We start from the raw sequence: 26,338 nt of genomic DNA on the forward strand, positions 1-26,338 counted from the left end.
ATTATTAGAAACAATAAACCAATACAGTAAGGTCGCAGGATACAAAATTAACATACAAAAGTCCATAGCCTTTCTATATGCCAACAATGAAATATTAGAAAACGAACTCAAAAAAATAATCCCCTTCACGATTGCAACAAAAAAAAATAAAATACCTAGGAATAAACATAACAAAGAACGTAAAGGACCTATATAATGAAAATTACAAAGCATTGTTAAGGGAAATCGAAAAAGATACAATGAGATGGAAAAATATTCCTTGTTCTTGGATAGGAAGAATAAATATAATCAAAATGGCCATATTACCCAAAGCAATATACAAATTTAATGCAATTCCCATCAAAATCCCTATGAGATTTTTTAAAGAAATGGAACAAAAAATCATCAGATTTATATGGAAATATAAAAAACCCTGAATAGCCAAAACAATCCTAAGGAAAAAGAATGAAGCTGAGGGCATTACAATACCTGACTTTAAACTATATTATAGGGCCACGATAATCAAAACAGCATGGTATTGGCAAAAAAATAGACACTCAGACCAATGGAACAGAATAAAAAGCCCAGAAATAAAACCACATATATATGGTCAAATAATCTTTGATAAAGGGGCCAACAACACACAATGGAGAAAAGAAAGCCTCTTCAACAAATGGTGTTGGGAAAACTGGAAAGCCACATGCAAAAGAATGAAACTCGACTACAGCCTGTCCCCGTGTACTAAAATTAACTCAAAATGGAATAAAGACCTAAATATAAGACCTGAAACAATAAAGTACATAGAAGAAGACATAGGTACTAAAATCATGGACCTGGGTTTTAAAGAACATTTTATGAACTTGACTCCAATGGCAAGAGAAGTGAAGGCAAAGATAAATGAATGGGACTACATCAGAATTAAAAGTTTTTGCTCAGCAAGAGAAACTGATATCAAAATAAACAGACAGCCAACTATATGGGAACTGATATTTTCAAACGACAGCTCAGATAAGGGCCTAATATCCAAAATTTACAAAGAACTCATAAAACTCAACAACAAACAAACAAACAATCCAATAAAAAAATGGGAAGAGGACATGAACAGACACTTCTCCCAGGAAGAGATACAAATGGCCAACAGATATATGAAAAGATGCTCAGCTTCATTAGTTATTAGAGAAATGCAAATCAAAACTACAATGAGATACCACCTCACTCCTGTTAGATTAGCTATTATCAACAAGACGGGTAATAGCAAATGTTGGAGAGGCTGTGGAGAAAAAGGAACCCTCATTCACTGTTGGTGGGACTGTAAAGTAGTACAACCATTATGGAGGAAAGTATGGTGGTTCCTCAAAAAACTGCAAATAGAACTACCTTATGACCCAGCAATCCCTCTACTGGGTATATACCCCAAAACCTCAGAAACATTGATACGTGAAGACACATGTAGCCCCATGTTCATTGCAGCACTGTTCACAGTGGCCAAGACATGGAAACAACCAAAAAGCCCTTCAATAGAAGACTGGATAAAGAAGATGTGGCACATATACACTATGGAATACTACTCAGCCATAAGAAATGATGACATCAGATCATTTACAGCAAAATGGTGGGATCTTGATAACATTATAAGGTGTGAAATAAGCAAATCAGAAAAAAACAAGAACTACATGATTCCATACATTGGTGGAACATAAAAATGAGACTAAGAGACATGGACAAGAGTGTGGTGGTTACCAAGGGTGGGGGGGGAGGGAGGACATGGGAGGGAGGGAGGGTGAGAGTTAGGGGGAGGGGGAGGGGCACAGAGAACTAGATAGAGGGTGACGGAGGACAATCTGACTTTGGGCGAGGGGTTTGCAACATAATTTGATGACAAAATATCCTAGACATGTTTTCTTTGAATATATGTACCCTGATTTATTAATGTCATCCCATTACCATTAATAAAAATTTATTAAAAAAAATAAAAAAAATAAAAAATAAATAAAAAAATAAAGAAGCTAGAAAATGCTCAAATAAACAACTTAACCCTGCATCTAAAAGAACTAGAAAAAGAAGAGCAAGTAAAGCCCAAATGTAATAGAAGGAAGAGAATAATAAAGATCAGAGCAGAAATAAATGACACAGAGGCTAAAGAAACAATACAGAAGATCAATGAAACTAGGAGCTGGTTCTTTGTAAAGGTAAACAAGATCAATGAACCTGTAACTAGACTCACCAAGAAAAAAGTGAGAGGACTCAAATAAATAAAATTAGAAATGAGAGTGGAGAAATAACAACTGATGCAACAGAAATACAAAATATTGTAAGAAAATACTATGAAGAACTGTATGCCAAAAAACTAGACAACCTACGTGAAATGGACAAATTCTTTGAAACATACAATCTTCCAAAAATCAATCTGGAAGAATCAGAAAATCTAAACAAACCAATTACAACACATGAGATCAAGACAGTTATCAAAAATCTTCCAACAAAGAAAATTCCTGTGCCTGATGGCTTCACAAGTGAATTCTACCAAATATTCAAAGAAGAACTAACTCCTATTCTTCTCAAGCTATTTCAAAAATTCAAGAGGAAGAAAGACTTCCAAGCTCCTTTTATGAGGCAAGCATAATTCTGACTCCAAAACCAGGCAAAGACAACACAAAGAAAGAAAATTATAGGCCAATATTTCTGACGAATATAGATGTTAAAATCCTCAACAAAATATTAGCAATCCGGATCCAACAATATAGGAAAAAAAATCATATACCATGATCAAGTGGGATTTATTCTGGGAAGGCAAGGCTGGTACAATATTTGCAAATCAATCAATGTGATTCATCACATAAACAAAAAGAAGGACAAAAACCACATGATAATTTCAATAGATGCAGAAAAAGCATTTGATTAAATCCATCACCCATTCATGATCAAAACTCTCAGCAAAGTGGGAACACAAGGAACATATCTCAGAATAATAAAAGCCATCTATGACAAACCCACAGCCAACATCATACTCAATGGGCAAAAATTAAAAGCAATCCCCTTAAGATCAGGAAGAAGCCAGGGGTGCCCCCTTTCACCACTCTTATTCAACATAGTTCTGGAAATTTTAACCACGGTAATCAGACAAGAAGAAGAAATAAAAGGCATTCAAGTTGGAAAAGAAGAAGTAAACCTATCATTATTTGCAGATGATATGATATTGTATATAGAAAACCCTAAAGTCTCATTCACTAAACTGCTGGACCTGATAAATGAATTCAGCAAAGTGGGAAGATATAAAATTAATACTCAGAAATCAGAGGCATTTTTATACACCAACAATGAACAGTCAGAAAGAGAAATTAAGGAAACAATCCCCTTCACTATTACAACCAAAAAATAAAGTACCTAGGAGTATATGTAACCAAGGAAACTAAAGACTTGTTCTCGGAAAATTATAAAACATTGATAAAAGAAATCAAGGAAGACACAAACAAGTGGAAGCATATACCATGTTCACGGTTAGGAAGAATAAACATCATTAAAATGTCTACATTACCCAAAGCAATTCATAAATTCAATGCAGTACCAATTAAAATACCAGTGACATACTTTAAAGATATAGATCACATATTCCAAAAATTTATATGGAACCAAAAAAGAACACGGATAGCCTCAGCAATCTTAGAAAAGAAGAATAAAGTGGGAAGTATTACACTTCCAGATTTCAAGTTATACTACAAGGCCATTGAACTCAAAACAGCCTGGTACTGGCATAAGAACAGGCATATAGATCAAAGGAACAGAACAGAGTTCCCAGAAATAAACCCACAGCTCTATAGACAACTGATACTTGACAAAGGAGGTAAGGAAATACAATGGAGTAAAGACAGCCTCGGCCCTGGCCAGTTGGCTCAGCGGCAGAGTGTCGGCCTGGCGTCCGGGGGACCCGGGTTTGATTCCCGGCCAGGGCACATAGGAGAAGCGCCCATTTGCTTCTCCACCCCCCCCCCACTTCCTTCCTCTCTGTCTCTCTCTTCCCCTTCCGCAGCCAAGGCTCCATTGGAGCAAAGATGGCCCGGGCGCTGGGGATGGCTCCTTGGCCTCTGCCCCAGGCGCTAGAGTGGCTCTGGTCGTGGCAGAGCGATGCCCCGGAGGGGCAGAGCATCGCCCCCTGGTGGGCAGAGCATCGCCCCTGGTGGGCGTGCCAGGTGGATCCCGGTCGGGTGCATGCGGGAGTCTGTCTGACTGTCTCTCCCGTTTCCAGCTTCAGAAAAAATACAAAAAAAAAAAAAAAAAAAAAAAAAACAAAAAGAAAAAAAAAAAAGAAAAAAGACAGCCTCTTTAACAAATGATGTTGGGAAAATTGGACAGCTACCTGCAAAGAAATGAAACTAGACCACCAACTTACACCATTCACAAAAATAAACTCAAAATGGATAAAAGACTTAAATGTAAACTGTGAAACCATAAGCATCTTAGAAGAAGACATAGGCAGTAAACTCTCCAACATCTCTTGAAGCAATATATTTGCTGATTTATCTCCATGGGCAAGTGAAATAAAAGAAAGGATAAACAAATGGGACTATATCAAACTAAAAGCTTCTGCACAGCTAAAGACAGTAAGAACAGAATAAAAAGACAAACTACGCAATGGGAGAACATATTTGACAATATATCTGATAAGGGGTTAATAACCAAAATTTATAAAGAACTTGGAAATTTCAACACCAGGAAGATAAACAATCCAATCAAAAAATGGGCAAAAGAAATGAATAGACACTTCTCCAAAGAGGACATATAGTTGGCTAATAGGTATATGAAAAAATGCTCAACATTACTAATCATTAGAGAAATTCAAATTAAAACCACAATGAGATATCACCTCACACCAGTCAGAATGGTGCTCATCAACAAAACAACATATAATAAGTGCTGGCGAGGATGTGGAGAAAAGGGAACCCTCCTGCACTGCTGGTGGGAATGCAGACTGGTGCAGCCACTGTGGAAAACAGTATGGAGATTCCTCAAAAAATTAAAAATCAAACTGCCTTTTGACCCAGCTATCCCATTTTTAGGAATATACCCCAAGAACACCATAGAACTGTTCCAAAAGGAGAAATGCACCCCCATGTTTATGGCAGCATTGTTCACAACAGCGAAGATCTGGAAACAGTTCAAGTGTCCTTCAGAGGACAAGTGGATTAAAGAGAATGGAGGGGCACAAAGAAAACCAGATAGAAGTTGACGGAGGACAATTTAACTTTGGGGAGGGGCATGCAACATAATCAAATGTCAAAATAATTTGGAGATGTTTTCTCTGAACATATGTACCCTGATTTATCAATGTCATTGCATTAAAATGAATAATAAAAGATATAAAAATATATAAAATAAATAAAAAAATTAAAAGAGCATACCTCATGATTAAGTGGGCTTCATTCAGAATGCAAGTTTTTACAATATTCACACATCAATAAATATGATACATCACATAAACAAAATGAATAAAAATTGCATGATCATATCAATAGATTGAGAAAAAGCAATTGATAAAATCCAGCATCCATTTGTGATAAAAATTTCCAGCAAAGTGGGATTAGAGGGATCATACCTCAAGGCCATATTTGACAAACCTACAGATAAGATCATACTCATGGGCAATAACTAAACATGTTTCCTTTAAAATCAGAAACAATGCAGAAATGTCCACTTTTACCACTCTTATTCAAAAAAGTACTGGAGGTCCTAGCTACAGCAATTGGACAAGAAGAAAAAATAAAAGGCATCCAAATTGGACAGGAGGAAATAAAACTGTCATTATTCACTGATGACTCAATATTGTACATAGAAAAACTTAAAGACTCCACTAAAATACTATTAAACCTAATAAATGAATTTAGGAAAGTAGCAGGATACAAAAGTAATATTTAGAAATCAGTGGCATTTTTATACACCAATAATGAACTATCAGAAAGAAAAATTAAGGAAACAACCCCATTTATTATTGCAACCAAAACAATAAGGAACCTAAAGATAACTTAACCAAGGAGGAAGAAAACCTGTACTCAAAAAATTATACGACATTGAAGAAAGAAATTGAGGATGATACAAATAAGTGGAAACATATACTGTGTTTATGGGTTGGAAGAATTAACATCATTAAAATATCTGTACTACCCAAAGTAATCTATAGATTCAACACAATTCTTATTAAAATACCAATAGCATGTTTTACAGATCTAGAACAAATATTCCAAAAATTTATATGGAACCAAAAAGGATCTTGAATACCCCAAAAATCTTGAGAAAGAAGAATGAAGTTGAAGGTATCACACTATACTACCTGATATCAGACTATACTACAAGGCCACTGTAATCAAAACAGCCTGGTACTGGCATAAGAACAGACATATAGATCAACAGAACAGAACAGAGAGCCCAGAAATAAACCCACACATTTTGTCAATTAATATTTGACAAAAGAGGCGGGAGCGTAGAATGGTTTAATGACAGTCAATTCAATAAATGGTGTTGGGGCCCTGGCCAGTGGCTCAGTGGCTATAGCATCAGCCCAGCATATGGATGTCCTGGGTTTGATTTCCAGTCAGGGCACACAGGAAAAGTGACCATCTGCTTCTCTCCCCTTCCCTGTCCCCCTTCTCTCCCTCTTTTCCTCCTACAGCCAACAATGGCTTGACTGGTTTGAGCATGGCCATGGGCCTTGTGGATAACTCGGTAGGTGCATGACAGCCTCAGATGCTAAAAATAGCTTGTAGCATCAGCCCCAGATGGGATTGCCAAGTGGATCCTTGTCAGGCACATGTGGGAGTCTGCCTCACTCTATCCCCTCCTCTGATCTAAAATACATACACATATATGTACATACATAAATGGTGTTGGGAAAACTGGACAGATATATGTAAAAAAATATACCATCTTATACCATACATAAGAATAAACTCAAAATGGTTAAAATACTTAAATATAAGTCACAAAACTACAAACTCTGTAGAAGAAAACATAGACAGTAAAATCTCAGACATTTCTCATAGCAGTATTTTTGGTGATATATATCTCCTAGGGCAAGAGAAACAAAGCAAAAAATAAACAAATGGGACTATAACCAACTAAAATGCTTTTGCACAGCAAAGGAAACCATCAGCAAAATGAAAAGACATTCCACTGAATGGGAGAACGTATTCACTGATACATCTGATTGGGGTTAATATCCTACATTTATAAATAACTTGTAAACTCTATACCAGAGAGACAGACCATTCAATAAAAAATAGACAAAAGACCTGAACAGACACTTCTCCAAAGAGGAGATACAGGTGGCCAAACACATATGAAAAAATGTCCAATGCCACTTATCAGAGAAATAAATATTAAAACCTTACACCTTTCAGAATGGCTATAGTCAACAAATCAACAAACAAGTGTTGGAGAAGTTGTAGAGAATAAACACTTGTGCACTGTTGGTGGAAATACAGACTCCTGCAGTCACTGTGGAAACAGTAAGATGCTTCCTCAAAAAAAAAAATCTGCCCTTTGACTCAGTGATTCCACTTTCTGCAATATATACTAAGAATCCAAAAACATTAATTCAGGCATCCCCAAACTATGGTCTGCAGGCTGAATGCGGCCCCCTGAGGCCATTTTTCCGGCCCCTGCCGCACTTCTGGAAGGGGTACGTACCTCTTCATTGGTGGTCAGTGAGAGGAGCACTGCATGTGGTGGCCCTCCAATGGTCTGAGGGACAGTGAAATGCCCCCCTATGTAAAAAGTTTGGGGACCCCTGCGCTAATTCAAAGGAATATATGCACCCTTATGTTCACTGCAGCATTATTTATAGTAGCCAAGATCTGGAAATAGCCCAAGTGCCCATGAGTGGATGAGTGCATAAAAATGCTGTGTGTACATTTATACAATGTAATTCTACACTGCTATAAAAAGAAGAAAATCTTACCTTTTGCAACAGCATGGATGGACTTGCAGATATATGATCTCACTTATATGTGAAATCTAATGCACAAAATAGAAATAGTCATGGACACATGGAACAGATGGACAGCTGTTGGGGGGTGGTGGTGAGGGGACTGGATGAAAAAAGGTGAAGGGATTAGCCAAAAAACATATATATAACTAACTGACACAGACAACAGTGTGGCCATACCCAGAGGCAAAGGTGGGTGGGGGCGAGGTTGAGATGGGCCTGGGGTGGGGACAAGGAAGGTAAAGAGAGATTTTACTTGGGGTGGAGGGTGTACACTTGAAATTTGCATGGTTTTGTGAAGTAATGTTATTCTAATAAATTAAATTAATAAAAATAAATTAAATTAAAAGAGAGTGGAAACAAAAAGAACTAGTAAGGTATAGTAAGTGTTGTTCACTGCTCACAAAAATTAGGGGATATTTTATTGCCTCATATTCACTTTGAAATATCTTCTAATTCTGCTCACAAAAATTAGGGAATATTTTATAGCTTCATGTTTATTTTGAAATATCCCCTAAATTTTGTGAGCAGTATATGTCTGGTAAGATCTGGAGCATGGAGTTTGTCCGTCCTCCCTCATTCCCTCCCTCCTTTCTTCCTAAATTTCTTTTCTCTCTCTTCCCCAGCTATGGGTTCCTGAAGTTTTTCAGCTTATTTTCTTCTACTCTATCAACATTTATTGCAATTATAAGGAGAAATATTTCTTTCATTTTCTTAGCTGTAAGTGATTCCAAGCATTGTTTAAAAATTGCTGAAAGTTTAGGAAAGAGGATTTTAGACTAGTAGACAAAATATTCATATTTAAAACCATTCATTTGGTGTTGAATTACTTAGCACAGTTACCTTATTTTTTTGTAAAAAGGAGACTGAACAAATGTACCACATTTTTATTTCTCTGCGACTTATTACAATACATGGGCATTTAACTTCTGAAAGATAATAATGCAACGTCATCTGACAGGAACATCGAACATCTTTATTAGGATATGCTGTAGATTTCTTAATGTAAAATCAAAATTATTCTTATCTAATTAAAATAAGCTTTGGAAAGTGACCTGAAGGTTAAACTAGTAAAGGAAGAAAATAGGAAAAGTGATGTGCTTTTCTATATAAGAAGGCAGAGAGAAAATGCAGTAGAGGATCTTTGCTGACTCAGCAATAGCTCTGGATATGTGATATATTATGATGTTTCCAGACATTGGTATTTCAGGCCAATAAGAAAGTAATCATTGAGGAAAATGTAGTAACCTTGGTCTGTGTAATACTGTTAAAATATAACTTTCATACACTTTTGGTTTTCTGCCCATATGCAAGATTTTGTCTCAGCCTACCTGTGCCTCTTTAAGAAATACAGTCTACAGCAAACAGTGCATTTCCGTAGCATCAGGTTTTGCCTAATTAAATAATATTTTGTTATTTTCAACAAGCCAGGAAGATAACAGAAAATTTTGCAGGATGCCAAGGAGATCGAAAGTCCTATGACCCAGCCTAATATAATCAGTACCTAATGAATGGCTATGTATTTCCCTAGTGGCATTACTCTGCTTGAGTCATTTGATTGTATTTTTCCATGTACTCCATTGCATAAAAATACATTGTGCCACCTCCCTACTTCTGTGAAATTTATTCCATCAGTTTGACTAAACAAGTGCTTTTTGACACATTAAAAAGCATTTCTGTAAGTGTCAATGCAAGACCTACCTCCAATTTACATGCAGACCAGTTGCTGAGGACCCAGCTGTAGCAGGGGGTCACTGGGCAAGTTTTCTGCTGCATAAGCTCTGTGGGGCACGGCCGTCCTTCTCCTTGGGTTGGCAGCATGATAAATCGAGTCCGGCTCATTCTACCTAAAATGTTAAGGAAGGTGTCAGTTTTTCAGGTAGAATTTGGCTTAGAAGGAGAATTAAAGGATAGAATGGTGCCTTACATATACAAATCTTTATTAAAATACACTAAATGTGTCATGCCCAGCTTTCAGTATTTTTGCCATTTTAATTCAGGTTCCAAAAGAGACACACAGGTTATATAAGGTCTGCATAATTTTTAGGGACTGAAATTGTCTGTCTGCTACTTCTTCAGAATTCCCAAGTATAAACTCTGTACTGTTGCCAAATACACCAACCCTATAGATACTTGCAGAATGTTAATTCATTCAACAAATATGTATTTGCTAAGCTACAGTATCATCCAGGTGTCCTGCTATGTGCTAGAGATACAGTAATGAAATTGCCAGATGTATCTTCGGTCAATACAAATTACCCTAGAAAATTCCCTTAGGAAAATGCTACCCTGAGGCCCAAATAGTTTTTCTCAATTAATTCAACATGGCTAATTCTTCTAGAGTTTAAAACCATTTTTCCCTCACTGATCACAAGATAAAATTATTGCCTTATCTGAAGGAACCATGTTTAAAAAACATGTTCAAATCCCGGTATTCCATTTGATAATGAAAGAAAATTGGTTAATAAGAAAAACTGATGAAATAGAGCAGGGCTCCCTCCTATGTCAACTTATACCTACTCCTAGGCATCAAGTCATAAGCTCATTAAGTGCAATAGTGGAGGGAACTTAAGTGTCTGTGTTTCCTCCTCTTGATATCTCTCCCACTCACACTTTTCTTGACTCTTCTTTTACTTATAAGGTACTATGTGCATATACTTTCTTTTTATGTGTGTGTGTGTAATAGAGACACAGACAGAGAGACAGATAGGGACAGACAGAGGGAGAGAGATGAGAAGCATCAATTCTTTGTTGTGGCTCCTTAGTTGTTCATTGATTGCCTTCTCATATGTGCCTTGACTGAGGGGCTACAGCAGACAAGTAACCCCTTGCTCAAGTCAGTGACCTCATGATTTTGAACCTGGGTCCTCTGTGTTCCAGTCTGATGCTCTATCCACTGTGCCACCACCTGGTCAGGCCATATAGTTTCATTACTGTTATATCTGTGAATATAAGGCTCTCCCATTGTTATAAAATTAATTATATAATTGTATTTGTGATAAAACATTAAAAAAAAATGAGGGTTCTATCAGAGAATGTTATAGGGTTGCAGACCATTCTGGGATGGAATCAGAAAACATTTCCATAACAGTTAAACTTTAAGCAGAAATCTTACTAGTGCAAGCTAAACATGATATATAGTGCCCCATGCAGAAGAAAGAGCATGTGATGCGGTCACAAGATGAGAAGGAGTAGAACATCTTTGAGGTCTGGACAGAAAGCCAGTGTGGCTAGAACAGGGAGAGTCGGGAAAACAATAGGTTGAGGCAATGTTGGTAAAGGTATTAAAAATGGGGTCTTCAGTTCCAAAATTCTACATTTGCATCTTAAGAGAACTGGAATGCTAGTGATGATTTCATTTTTATGTAGAATTCAGGCCCAGGGTAGGAACAATTCTCAGATGCTCTCAAGTTCAGAGACAAGCAAGGGTGAGTCACCCTTTCAGTGGACTAGACATCATATTGGCCACTGGAATATGATTATAGATTTGGTGATAAACTAATGCTCTCTGAGAAGACCTTTGAAGAAAAAACAGGAAGTCTAACCACCGAATTCTAAATTTCCTGAAGTTTGGGTTTCTGTCTGTAACATGGTATTTCCTATATATTAAGCACTAATTGAATATTTGATTAATTCACATATTCATGAATTATCTACATGCTATTATTTGGTATCAGAAAATATGTGATAATATAATACTACCAATACAATTACTGATCAGGTACCATATGCTAGGCAATATTCTAAGTACTTTATAGATATTGATTCATTTAATAATAACAATCATAGAGGGAACTTCTATCATATTTCCATATTATAGATGAAGGAACTAAGGCACCAGAGTTTAAATCACTTGTCTAAGGTTAAAAACTAGCCAGTTGCATAACAGAATTCAAACTCAAACTTTTGATTTCAGAGGATGCTGTATTAGTCATGTTGCTGAGTAGACACAGGAAAGACCACAAGGATAGCACCAAAAAGATATAAACAAAACTTTGGATGATTTTGTAAAAGATAAGATGGCTTTGCTGAACAAGAGTACCCACCCATTGTGCATCCCTGGGCTCTGAGAGGAATATAACATGTTTGGACAGATGTTCTTCCCAGCATCATTCAAATCGAATTATATAGGTCAAATATCACCTCGTTTATATGAAATGTTATTCCTGTTTGATGAACACATTTGGCTCAAGATATTATATGAATATTGCTTCTATACTATTCAGTATTATAATAATCTTTGTGTTTGATTTCTTGATCTAAATATCCATTACCATAATGTCATTATAATTGCATTCTGTTTTAGATTCATCTTTGTAAGAATAATGATAATGTAGTATTGCCTTTATTACAGCCAAAGAGGTTCTATTTCATTATAACCAAATAATTTCAAGCTTGTTCTTCAACTGATGGCAATTATTTTAGAACTAGTTTATTTATTTCCATTAAAGTGACAGATATCTTTTCCTGGACATAGGGGTGGAGGACACCCACCTACTGGATTCAATAGGGAAAAAAAATAATGCTATTACTTTTTTGAAATAATGTAGTCTTAAAACCATTTGTTGAGAGCAGCACAGCCATATGATTTCTCTATCTTCTACCATTTAATCACAAAGATAAGATTTTTAAACAATGCCAATTGCTATCATGAACATACTTTTAAAACCAAAAAGCATATAATAACTCTAAATTTTAAAGTACATTGTCATATTTAATTGTCTAATATTAAAGTTCAGTTAAAGATTGCTAAAAGAAGCACAAGAGTCTAAAAGGTAACTCCTGGCCCTAATGTTTCTGTGGGGTACTTGATATCTTTTAATATCTTTCTTTTTTATTTAGTATGTCTGATTGTATAAATTAAAATCAGAGCTTATACTCCTCAAATTAGGTGTTCATTCACAGGTTCTGAAATGTAACTATAAAATCTAGCTATATACAACATGGATGGTATAACCAGGAGGCCTGCCATCTCCACTGATAGTGATGGAATCCTACCTGGGATTCCAGACATCAGACTGGATGAAACAGTCAACCAAACTATCTCAGCAATAGTTGCTTTAAAAGGGACCCATAATGGCAAGAGCATGCAGGAATTGTTTTGGTGATAGTAAATTTTCATGTAAGGGGTGGGGGGAATAGTGGAGGTTGTTGTTAAATTAAAATTTTTTTAAAATATGATATAATATAGAGTTTAAAAGGAAGATAATTTTAAAATAGTTGATGTGTGGTAAAAAGAAATCTGGCCTTGACATTAAAATTCTCTAATTTGAAACAGTTCTCTCAAATTAACAGCTAGTAAATGATGTGACTGATTGAAAGTATTTTAACTCCTCTGAGCATAAATTTTCTGTAAAATAAAATTAAGCATACAGAAAGTCCTTGCCATCTGAGGATAATTCATGCTGGAGAAAATGCCACTTAAAAGTGAATCTATTGCCTGACCTGTGGTGGCGCAGTGGATAAAGCGTCAACCTGGAAACACTGAGGTTGCCAGTTCGAAACCCTGGGCTTGCCTGGTCAAGGCGCATATGGGAGTTGATGCTTCCTGCTCCTCCCCCTTCTCTCTCTCTTTCTCTCTCTCTCCTCTCTATAATGAATAAATAAAATCTAAAAAAAAAAAAAGTGAATCTATTTAAAATGGAATTAAATTATTTTAATTAATAATAAAAATGTCTAAATGGGACATTTTCTGGAACTAAAGAGTAGGCATGTAGGTTTATTTGATCTAATATCAATTACCATGCAGATTATAATTGCAACTATGCACACATTATTAGAAAAAAAGAATAAACCAGCTACTGATACTTCTTAAATAATTTTATGATTATCCCATAAAAGATCCACTGTTTCATGACTGGTTTGAACAGTCTGATTATAACATTTTTGGCCTTTGAGTCACTTTTCATTAATTTTCGCAAGAGCTCCCTTTATTTATTTTTATATATTTACTTTTTCAGGGAAAGAGAGAGTGTTATAGAAAGGAGAGAGATGAGAAGCATCAACACATAGTTGCATCACTTAATTGTTCACTGATTTTTTCTGATATGTGCCTTGATTGGGGGCTCCTGTCAAGCCAGTGACCCCTTGTTCGAGCCAGCAACCTTGGGCTTTAAGCCAGTGACCTTTGGGATCAAGCCTGCAACCATGATATCATGTCAGTGACTCCACACTCAAGCCAGATGAGCCCAGGCTCAAGCTGGGGACCTTGAGGTTTTGAACCTGGGACCTCAACATCATAGGTCATAGCTCTATCTCCTGTGCCATCATCAGTCAGGTTCAAGAGCTTCCTTAATCTCTGGTGTGCAGATCACTCTATTTTGTACTCCTTTTGCAACAGATTAACTAACAAATACCCTGATGGAGTATACCTGTTGACTGAGGGATGGCTTTATGAGGGGTCAGTTCATTAGTGAATAGTTTGATATTTTGAGAGGTTTTGCTTTCTACAGGACTTACAATTATGATGATCCAGGTGAATAAACCTAAGATGGTATGGACTCCTTATACTTATCTCATACTGATGATATAATTTAAAAATTATGAACTACCTTATATCATACCTACAATATAGTAGGTGCTTGTTAAAATTTTTAATATTATTAATTATTTATTTTAACAACTACTATTTCATATCAATTCCTAGAGCAAGCCTATGACGGATATAAAAGACTATATCTTTATTCTATTTGGTTTATAATGGTAAAAGCAAACAACTAAGAAATCCATAGTGATTCAGCCACTTTTAATCCACTGAATTTCTTACACCTTAGTCTTACTGCTTTTGCCCTCAAAGTAAGAGTAAAAGTTGTTGCCATAGATACCATCATGTTTCCAACCTGACAGTTTCCAACCTGGACACTATCTAAACTTCTTGTGTTTGTGTTTATGTTTTTCAATAAAAATATAACATATAGGTCTATTTGGAGCCTGAATTCAATAATTGATATACATAATCTGTTTAATGAGTAATACCAGTGAGTTGTAGAAAGAGAAATAGACTCTTTATTCATCTACTCTTTGGGCTATAAAAGAGAGAAGCACTTACTACAAAATATGTTTTCATTTAATAAAAACCCAAACTATGATAGGATAAGTCTGTTACCAATTCTTCCTGAGCCTTTTTCTTTCCTCCCTTGGGAAATATTTGCAACTTATTATTAACAACACTGATATTGGGCCTACTATGAAATTTGCAATAATTACTTGCAAGAAAGGAAAAAGGATTGCTTGTAAGACCTCCACTAAAAAAGAAAATAGACTGTGAGGCATACAAGTTGTAATTCTCTCTCTCTCTCTCTCTCTTTCTCTCTCTCTCAAACAAAATTCAAAGAGAGTCCAATAGGTTTTAGCCTGCATATATATTTAAAGCATATTGGCTCAGATCACATTCCCATTGAACTCAGCTATAGTCAGATTTCACACTGAGGCCTCAGTGACAGCAGGGACTTGGGAAATTTTAAGCAGTAAAAAAATCGCAAAACTTGTTAAATACAAGTAAGTTTCTACAGTCATAAAAGGAAATTCACTCAAATGCAATGGTTTTCTGCTCTGACCATACTTTCAGATTCAAGTAGCCAGCCACCATGCACCTTTACAGGGCCATGGTTTAAGCAATTGTTCTTCTGAGGGCCTGACAGATGATCAGTTGAATTAACTAAAAACTATAGTTTTGATAGCTCTGGACAATTTGACTATGACTTGGCAAACAATGTCAAGTACGTATGTAGAAGAAAATGCAAAAGGAATACAATAATAATAGACTAAAGAAGAACATACCTGTTCAGCCTTAAATAGTTCACTAAATAAATTAAAGGTACCTATAAACTTCAATGCACCATAGACATAAATATGATAATAATATATGAATTGACTTTGAGCTTATAGTATGTTATTTAAATATTATTAATGATTTTCTTTTTACCTAGGCATTATTTCTTCTGAATATGAGTTAAATTTTTAAGGTATATACACAATTGTTGGCCAGGAATAGCCTTCCAGAGCTGACATCTATCAGGGGTTGGTGATAGGGGTTGTACAATAAAGGACTGGGTTCAATATCACTAGCCTCATGCTGATGGTGGTCCTTCCTGATGTGCACCACAGAATCAGGTTATTGAATAAAATGTTTTAATTTAAAAATATTTCCTCTATGGATTTATTCTTAAGTATTTGGTACCTACTACCAAATATTTGTCTGTAGAAAATACTAGACAAAAAAATAAGTGAAAAAGAAGCAAGGGAAACTAACAAAAATTAATTAATAGTTGGTCATGTCAATGTATTAATCAATTTTAATAACATATGTCTCTGTGGTTAAGGAAATTTATAGCATAACACCTTTTGTCATTCTAAAAGTATTTCCCATTGTGGAAGAATGAACTAAATTAATTGAGTGAATATAATGTACAATGATAATGAGATGATATAGGATATTCTTGCTAAATTCTTTTCTCGTTCTTATCTTGCCATTGGTCTCTTTCCTGAGATTACCTGCTATGCCTATGCCTTTCAAATAAATCACTTCAATATGAATCCTGGTCACAGACTCTGATTTAGATACAGTTATTAATATTCTCATTTAATTAATGATAAAATGAAGCTCCAAAAATTAAACAATATTTGCAAACTCACATAGAAAATGGATTGGAATAAAGATTTGTTTTATTCTAAAAGCATGTGCTTTTAGACTTCAATCTCATTTGGTGAAGCTAGGTATCAGATACTATGCTGCAGCTATTAGAGACTTGAACAATTTTGAGAAATTCACTTAAGACCACCTCTACAATAAATGTATTACCTATATTGACAGATTTTGTATTTACCTTTAGTAAATGTAATTAAAAGTATTGTGCCAACAGCTTCTGTCTGTGATAAATCTTGGTTTGCTTTTAGGTACTTGTTAGAGAAACTTTCTGAAAGTACTAAAAAGCTTGATTTTTTAAAATAAAGAAGTTAATTTCATGTAGATTTTATGCAGGGCATCTACTTTGTTACTTAAAAATTATATGTAATGGGATGACATAGATCAATAGGAGTACATTGGTTTCATGTGAACATCTCTATAGTATTTGATATGTTCATCTCAAATGCATTGTGTGTTCATCTACCAAAGTCAAATAATTTTCCATCACCAGGTATTTGTCTTTCTTTACACCTCTACTCCCTTAGCTTCTCCCTCTTTAACTTCTACACTTTTATCTGTGTCCATGAGTCTCAGTGTTATATCTCCCCTATGTGTGAAATCATATAGTTCTTAATATTTTACTGACTTAGTTATTTCACTCAGTATAATATTCTGAAGGTCCATCCATGTTGTCATAAATAGCAATATGTCATCATTTCTTATGGCTGAGTAATATTCCATTGTATATATGTATCACGTCTTCTTTATCCAATCCTCTATTGAGGGACACTTTGGTTGTTTCCATGTCTTGGCCACCATGAATAACACTGTGATGAGCATGGGACTGCATGTGTCTTTGTGTACCAATGTTTTTGAGTTTTTTGGGTAGGTATCTAATAAAGGAATTGCTGGGTCAAATGGTAGTTTTATTCTAAACTTTTTGAGAAACCACCATACAGTCTTCTATAATGACTGTATCAGTTTACATTCCATCAGCAGTGAATGAGGGTTCCTTTTCCTCCTCAGCCTCTCCAACATTTGTTATTACTTGTCTTGTTGATAACAGCCAATCTAATAGGTATGAGGTGACATCTCATTTTAGTTTTGATTTGTATTTCTCCAATAGCTAGTAAAAATAAGCATCTTTTTATATATCTATTTATTGTTTGTATATCTTCATAGGAAAAGTGTCTGTTCATGTCCTCTCCCTATTTTTAATTGGATTGTTTGCTAGTTTGTTCCTGAATTTTTGAATTATTTATCTATCTTGGATATTAATCCTAAATCAGGGTTGTGGTTTGTGAGTATCACTTCCCATTTGGATGGCTGCCTCTTTGTTTTGTTTTGTTGTCAGTTTCTTTTGCTGTGCAGAAGCTTTGAATCTGATATAGTCCCATTCTTTTATTTTTGCCTTTGAGGTCAAGTTCATAAAATGTCCTCTACAGCCAAAGTCCATAAATTTAGTACCTATGTTTTCTTCTATGTAATTTATTGATTCAGATCTTATATTTAGGTTGATACATTTTGAATTAATTTTTTGCATGGGGCCAAACTGTAGGCAAGTTTCATTTGTTTGCATGTGGCTTTCTAATTTTCTCAGTACCATTTATATAAAGAGGCTTTCTTTTTCTAGTGTGTTTTTGGCGCCTTTGTTAAAGATTATTTGTTCATATATATGTGGTTTTATTTCTGGCTCTTGATTCAGTTCCATTGGTCTGTATTTCTGTTCTCTTTTTCTTTTTTCTTTTCTTTTCTTTTTTTTTTTTTTGCGAGAGAGTGACAGACTGACAGAAACAGACAGACAGGAAGGGAGAGAGATGAGAAGCATCAGCTCATGGTTGTGGCACCTTAGTTGTTCATCGGTTGCTTTCTCTTATGTGCCTCGACCAAGGGGCTCCAGTTTAACCAGTGACCCCTTGCTCAAGCCAGAGACCTTTGGGTTCAAGCCAGCAACTACAAGGTTTCGAACCTGGGTCCTCACCTGTTCAGGCAGAGGGACTTCTTAAAGCACCCCTACCTTTTGTGTTCCAATATGAGATTTATTTCCTTTGCCTATTATTAAATATACCTATGAACTCTCAGAATTTCTATAAAGTGATATAACATCCAACACAGGTCCATGCAAACAATAGGCATTTACATGTACTGAGTACAGTAAAAGGGACCTATTGGAACAAATGGGGCTTAGAAATACTGAACCTGGGTTCAGTCCTCCACTACTTAAAAGCTATATGACCTTAAGCAGGTTTCTTAATTGCTTATCACCTCACCTGTAAAATTATAGCTATAGTTCATAGTACTCTTGTCAAAAATTATTAAAATACTTGTGGCATTAATGATTTTGTGCCTTTGACCAACAGATATTTTTAAAAATTTTAGTATTTTATCATTTTACAGTTTTAAAAAAATAGTGCTAGTGAATTCTGCAAAAACTAGCTCAAAGTCTTGCAACTTGAATTGGAAAAGCCAGGTCTAAAACACAAATATTCTCGTTTCTTGTCTATTCTCTTTTTTCTCCATTCTACCATTTACCTTCTTGTTCTCCTTTCATAGAAACTCATTTATTAATACAGTAAATAAATTTGAACTGTTATAACTATTGAACTGTGCCTGATCAAGAACACCAGATTTATCACATTTTATACAGACACTAAAACTAAAGGTGACTGGCTTGCCACTGAAATCTAAAGTAGAATAAAAATAAATAAAAGCTGGAAATTTCAAAGTTGTGATGCTTCGTAGTTAATATCAGATTATTTTTTCATTATGGGCTATAGTTGTCGAAAAATTATATGCCATCTTGGAATCTAAGAGGCAGGCTGGGTTATATGGCAAAGAAAAATATGATAAATTCATATACTTTGAATTAAAAATACAAAATAGGAGAAAAATCATAGTCTGATATTAAGAACATTTTTAGAATGTTAGTGGTTAAATAATATTTTTTAATAATTCATGCCATGCTAAATTTAGGGAGTTCTACATTCTACTGAAGTTATGAAAATTTATCAGACAATAATATGACTAATCCAAATATTAAGCTCTTCTAAACCAAGCTTTGATTTTTGAAATCTACCTAGAAAGACCCCTTAGTGGAAGCTTAGAATCAGTCTTTCTCTAACATAAAATAAATTGGATTCAAACTATTCTAACCTTAAAATCTTTAACACAATTATAAAGTATATACAGTGGTACCTTGAGATACAAATTTAATTTGTTCTATAACCGAGCTCGTAAGTCAGTCAACTTGTATATCAAACTGCCAATACTGGACCCATATACCAATGTGCCAACTAGCGGCAGCTTCCTGAATCACAACTTGTATCTCGGAATTTTGCTCTTATCTCGAACAAAAATATGGACCAAGACGCAGCTAGTATTTTAAAAAAATTTGTATGTTGGTCTGTTCGTATCTCAAGGTACCACTGTATGTATGTATGTATGTATGTATGTATATATATATATTATACACACACACACACACACACACACACATATATATATATGCTGAGTGTCAGGTATACATTAAAGAGGCAACCCAGATGCTTGGAAAGTAAGTGAGAATTCATTTCAATATGTCCCCTCAGATCAATGTAGTTCTGCAGGTTTGAAGATGAAGTGTGGCACCTGGGGAGATATATCCAGAGAGTATCCAGCACACCAGGCTTTGCTGGACGACCCAGGGAATCCATAAACAGAGACATCATGTGAGATTTTGTCTCCAATAAAGAAGTCAGCTGAGAGTCACAGGTGCCACAGTCAGCTCCCATGCAATTTGCTTGCCTACTTTAATGTGACTCAGTAAACTCTACCTTCTCTTGGGGTCTCTGCGCCATTGCTACAACTGGGTGAAGGAAAGAAAGCAGCTGGTACAAGGCAGCTGCTGGCAGACTGTCTTTGAAGCGACAAGCTGCAGATGTTTCCTCATGATAGTTTCCAACCTTTTCAGCTCCAATTCTGGTCTCTTTTAAGAGACAAGTTCATCTGTGTCATACATTTCTGCTTTTGATTATCTCTTGTTTGTTGTCTTAGATTGTACTGTGTGAAGATTAGAGTAACACCACTATCTCCTCAGGGGCTGGTTATTGGAGAAGTGATGTTGGAAGATTGGAGCTGGAAGGCTAGGGGAGAAGTTTGGGGATGGTAAAGGATAATATAATATTCTACAGAGGATATTTTAGCACAGTCCTGAGGGTAGATGCTTAAAATTTCAAAGGCCATCTGTCCTATTCTTTTTAATATTAAAGTTGGACACAAATGTAACTAGAAAAATACTCATTTTTATATTTATGTCTGTAGGTCCTATCATAGAACCTTGAATGCTATAGATCATCAGGAATTCTTGTGAGATTCCCTGAGCAGTTAGCAAAGCAAACAACAGTTATAAGAGCTACTGACCTTGTTATTCCATTTTGACATACATATCACCTCCTCGGCAGCCTTTCTTCCTGCATCCCTCAGTTCCCTGAAAGATACTTGTTCTATTCCATCACATAATCTGTTTTCATTCCATCATAACACTCATCAGTATCTGTTATCTCTGTGTTTATTTACTTGTTGATTTTCTATCTCTGTCTTGTCATCACCACCTAATTTTCCAATATAATATTACATTTATGAAGTGAGGGAACTTAGTTCCATATACAGTATATCCTCAGTTCCTATCACTCAGAAGCATCCAATGATTATTTACGGGATAAATTTCTTTTACAGTTCTGCCTTCATGAATGGAATCATTTATGACATTTCCACTCTTGACAATGAAAGGAGACAACATTAGGTGCTTAGATGTTAACTTTATAAATCTTTGTTGAATAAATAAAGACAAAACCCCAGAATACATGGACATTTAAAGCAGAGCACTGGAGGGTTTGTCAGATATCAGGATTAAGGAATATCTTTTTAAAGGGCATTATTATATCTGATGACTAAGGAGATCAAGGCATCCAAGAGTCAAGGAAGGATCCCCAAGCAGTTATCCTACTAGAACATTAGAAATTAACTGGAAGTGATTTATAACTATGTCTTATCTATGTGCCAATGAATACTATTTTGATAATTTCCAAGTGTTTTATATAACCTAATTTCTCCAAGTAGTTAACATTCCTTCCCTCATTCATATATTGACTTTCACTGGGAAGTCTTGGTTTTATTGTTCATTTTTTTAGTGTGTGTGTGTGTGTGTGTGTGTGTGTGTGTGTATATATATATATATATATATATATATATATATATTTAAGGTTTTATTTAGTGATTTTAGAGACAGGAGAGAGAGAAAAAGATGGGGTACGTGCAGGAAGCATCAACTAGTAGTTGTTGCTTCTCATATGTGCCTTGACCAGGCAAGCTGGGTTTTCGAACAAGTGAAGTCAGCATTCCAGGTCAGGGCTCTATCACAAGTCAGGCTGGTTGTCTATTTTTTTTATTCTAAAAATTAGAAAAGGTGAATTTAAATTCAAACTCTAATTGCCTAGAATTCTCCAATAGTGGAATCCAGATCTTAAAACTTGTTTTTTATTTTTTCAAAAGACAAACGGGGTCTGATGAGTCCACATCACTAATAGAACTGTTTGAAACATTAAAGTAATATTTTAATATTAAACTTCCAATTTGGGATTTAATTTTTAAACATGATTTGTTAGCATAAAATGGCAATCTGTCACCTTTCACTGACTTAACACAGTGGCAGAATTTGAACTTTCAGGAAAATAACGTCAGATTTTAGCTCTGTGTTTTCCAGGATCTTCAGCTGAGTTCACAGATGAGCCCTTTTTCCATGCTGTATCCTGTCTTTATTTTTTCAGATGATTGCAACCAAGGCAGAGAATTACCAACAGCCCCAGAACAATCATTTGTACGTAGCTCAGAAATGAGCTCATATTCTGGTGCCAGTGAGCCAAGTCACAGATTTTCAGACAACAGCTTCCAAATATCTTTGACAACTAGTACCAGGTCTTACAGCCCCTCATTTCTCCCCAAGTCTATGATCCCTTGTAGTTCTTCCCTTCCGCTCCCTTGCTTAGTGTCTGGCCATATAAGAGAGTTTCTCTCTAGGTCCCTAATGCACATTCCTGACATTTATCTGTGATAATTACTACTCTCCTCCAGGACTAGAGTTCTATCTAAATCCAGTTCTGTGTGTTCCTGTTGCATTCTTGTTGCACTCTGTTGCATGGGCACATGTTTTGGTCTCCTCTTTAGCCTGGTGGCTGGAGTGCTGTCTATGCTTCTGTCTGCATAGTTTCTGAGTATCGATTGCCTTCAGCATTTCTTGCCATATGGAAACTGCATTTCCGGCCCTACCATCCTGCACTGAGCTGAGGACACGGGACTAAATTTTGTCCAGTAGAATATAGATGGGAGCGAGGTATGCTACTTCCAAACTGGCCCATAAAAATCTCCACAGTACAAAATGAATATAACCCTCCAGAGAAACTAGGTTATTTTAAAGTGGTAGAGCCTCCATCAACCTGTATCTTTGATTGACATTGTGACACAGAAACTACTCCACCCTTTTTGTGAGTGAAAAAGTCTTAGTCTACAAGTTTAAGACACTTCGATATGAGTGCTGGCTGACACAGCAGCCAGATTTACTTATATACAACATACTTCTTCCAATGACAACAAAGGCCAGTATTTCTATAATTGGTTGAGCTTATGACCTTTTATGTAAACACTGTCTCACATGGTCAGCAGCTCTTCTGGTATTGCCATTGTTACTAAGTCAGCTCTTCAATCTCTGGCTAATCACAAAGAACTGATGTGAGGTCAGGACCTTTCTTGTCTCCCCTGTGTCACCCTCATGTTGCCTCCAGTTTTCTACCCATTTGTCAGGCCGCAGCATACTGAAAGATATTTAAAACTACCATGTTTAGTGGGAACAATCATAGAGGACCCTAATACCTCCGTGGCCACAAGTCTGTGAACACTGCGTCCACGCCGTCCACTCCGACAGCTGACAGTTGACCACACATTCCACCAGGCAGTGAGTGCTCATCCTCCAGGGCTTCTCCAAGTGTCTCTGCAGACGGAAATGAAATAAGGTTTTACTGGAGAATTCATGTCACCATCAAATCAAAACAGCCTTTTATGGGAAAGATTTCCCTTTATTCTATGGTGATAATATGTTTACATTTTTGTGTGGGAAGATACCCTTTCTATATAAATTGGTGGCAAATGTAGAAAATGGTTGCTCTTACTTCACAAAATCAAAACTTGTCAGCCAAAATTTCTTTTTATAAACTTTAGAATAGGCCTGTAATTAGGGTACTGGGAAAATAGGTGGTAACATGACAGAGAGATCAGCCTTGTCATTCAGCTGGCAGGGAACCAGGAGGATGCTCTGGTGCTAAATTCAAACACCTTGCACTTCCAGTGAGCCAATAGTACATATCAAAAGAGCTAGCTAGGCTAAAACATAAATAAAAAAATAAAATAAAGCCAAAATCAATAACCCATCTAAAGTTTATTTTAAAAGATCAATTACGTTAAAAACTTAATAATGGGCTTAATCATGGGAAAACTTGGTGATACAGTTCATTTTCCTCTTGTCCTCTCTGAAACTCATGTCTAAGCAAAATTTATAAATTTTAAAATGATCAAGGTAGAAGAGGTCTAAGTGAGAGAATAAATCATCTAAGAAACACAAAGAATAATAAAATATTCTGTTTTATGAATCATACACTGTGTGCTTATTTAGAAAAACTGTGACATTCGACATGTTAAATGTTAGCAATGTCCATAGCAAAGTTAAAATTAATCATTATAGTACAATTACTTGACAAGTGGGCAAAATGGTAATTACCATATGAGATCTATGATTGACACAAGATACATAGATAGTCTAGTTAGGTCAATAATTTGGGACTTTTTTAATATTTTAAAAAATATTTGTTGGACATATGGTATTCAGAGAGCAGAGAAACTGGTTTTTCTATTAATAAAAACTTTATATATTCCTTTGTATCAAAAGAAAATATTTATTATATATACTAAATGTAAGATTTTTCACTTATTTGGAGTTGTTGTAGGAATGTACATTGTTGATTTATTTTTTTTGAGGCTGACAACTTCTTGAGAGGCAGATGAAATGAGATAAAATGTTAAAATAAACCACTGACTCTTGGTAGACAGAACTCTGCAATGTATTAACCAGTTTCTGAATTTCACCAAATGGGGCATATGGTTTCAGATAGATGGTCTGGTCTTAGAGTTGGTGTTGGTCTACAGATATACTTTTGGTTTAGAGCATGGTGGTGTAACTGTACTTAACATGGTTAAATCAGGATAGATGAGGGGGTTTTGTTTTGATTTTAATTTCCACTTGTGGACTTTACCTACATTAGGAGAAATGGGACTTTTATATTGCCAGTTTGTTTAAAAAGTTTCTATAAAGATCTGAGTTAACTGGCCCCATAATTTCAATTTACCCCAAATAATGTTTAGTGATTTTCATAGTGTGGAATCACATGGTCATATTTATTTCTATTAAATTTTCCCCATAGTGCTTTTCACTTGTACATTGGGAAGATGACACCAATTTTTTTGGAACAGCTTTTATCCAAATTCCATATAATTTGTCACAGGAAAAAAAGAGGACAAAAATTCTTAACTTACTAAATTTGAAATTTTGCAAGGAGGCATTTTAACTTTGTTAAAGCAAATAAATACAACTGTGCTAATTATCTAGCAATCAAACACTAAGAAAGTCAGGAGAGTATTTTAATAGCAAGGGTCAGTTATCATCTTATGTTCAAGGGACAGTGCTTATCACAAATCCACATGAATTACCTACCCAGTACAAAGAGTCATGTCTAAATATAGAGTCACCTGATATCAATAGTTTGTTGGCTAGCAAGTACATCTAAATATGTTCTTAAAAATCATAATATATGTATATTTAATGAACTCATGACTCTGTGAAAAATGACCTTTCCCAGTTATTGTGACCAGGTTCAAACTAGTAAGATATAACTGTACTATACTAGTTAGTACCAATTGCTCTAACTGAGCCTGAACTGTGATGAGAAATCAGTCTTTCATTTATATCAGGCATCCTGAGGGGAATGAAAACAAAGCCTAGGATGTGAAATACGAATATGAACAAATTACCTGCTCACATTGGTCCATGATGACCGGCTTGCCATCACTGCGCACGCAGCTCAGAAGGCGGGTTCTGACCCCTTGCCCACAGGTTGCATTTTCATTCAGCTGGCATGTGCTCCACTCTGCAGGCATAGGATAACCAAAAAATGTTTCAAAATTGTGGTCATGTGAGCAAAATATAGCAAACCTTTGATCATCTGCATTAGTGGAGGAGGATAGTGTGCACATAATCTTAGAACCATTTCCATTCGGCCTCAAAATCATCATGCAATTCTTTTAGAGAAAATCAAGCAATCAAATTAATCAGAGTGAATTGCCCTCCTAAGTTTGTTTTCTCTAGATAAAAAGCCAAGTATTTGTTAGAAACTATCTCACAGTTTCACAGGTGGCTGGGAGGAAAGGAAAGACACTAACCAGGATGACAAAGGAAAACAAGTTTGGCATCAGCTATTTGCTGGGGATAATTAAGAGAGAAAATAACCTAGAAATGAAGCTAGTCTTTGATGTAAACTTGAAAATGTTTTTAAGGAATAAATATAATTATCAAAACAATTTGGTATATTTGGTACAGTGAAGCCAAAAGAGGTACCCAAGAAAGTAAAGAATTCAACATATTCACAACCACATGGACTATCCCCAAAGCTCTAATTTTT

At 35.6% G+C, this 26,338-nt stretch overlaps 1 protein-coding gene across 1 annotated transcript in view; it reads right to left on the reverse strand.

The window, feature by feature from the left end:
• The window catches only part of THSD7B (thrombospondin type 1 domain containing 7B), a 1,096,947-nt gene that overhangs the window by 62,691 nt on the left and 1,007,918 nt on the right, over nucleotides 1-26,338 (reverse strand). The window contains exons 19-21 of the mRNA XM_066232872.1: nucleotides 25,692-25,807; nucleotides 23,484-23,601; nucleotides 9,656-9,801 (exon numbers count right to left, since the gene is read on the reverse strand). Of these exons, the coding sequence (XP_066088969.1) occupies nucleotides 9,656-9,801; nucleotides 23,484-23,601; nucleotides 25,692-25,807 (380 nt within the window). The remainder of the gene's footprint in view (nucleotides 1-9,655; nucleotides 9,802-23,483; nucleotides 23,602-25,691; nucleotides 25,808-26,338) is intronic.

The sequence above is a fragment of the Saccopteryx bilineata genome, chromosome 5, assembly GCF_036850765.1.
Source record: "Saccopteryx bilineata isolate mSacBil1 chromosome 5, mSacBil1_pri_phased_curated, whole genome shotgun sequence".
Classification (NCBI taxonomy): domain Eukaryota; kingdom Metazoa; phylum Chordata; class Mammalia; order Chiroptera; family Emballonuridae; genus Saccopteryx; species Saccopteryx bilineata.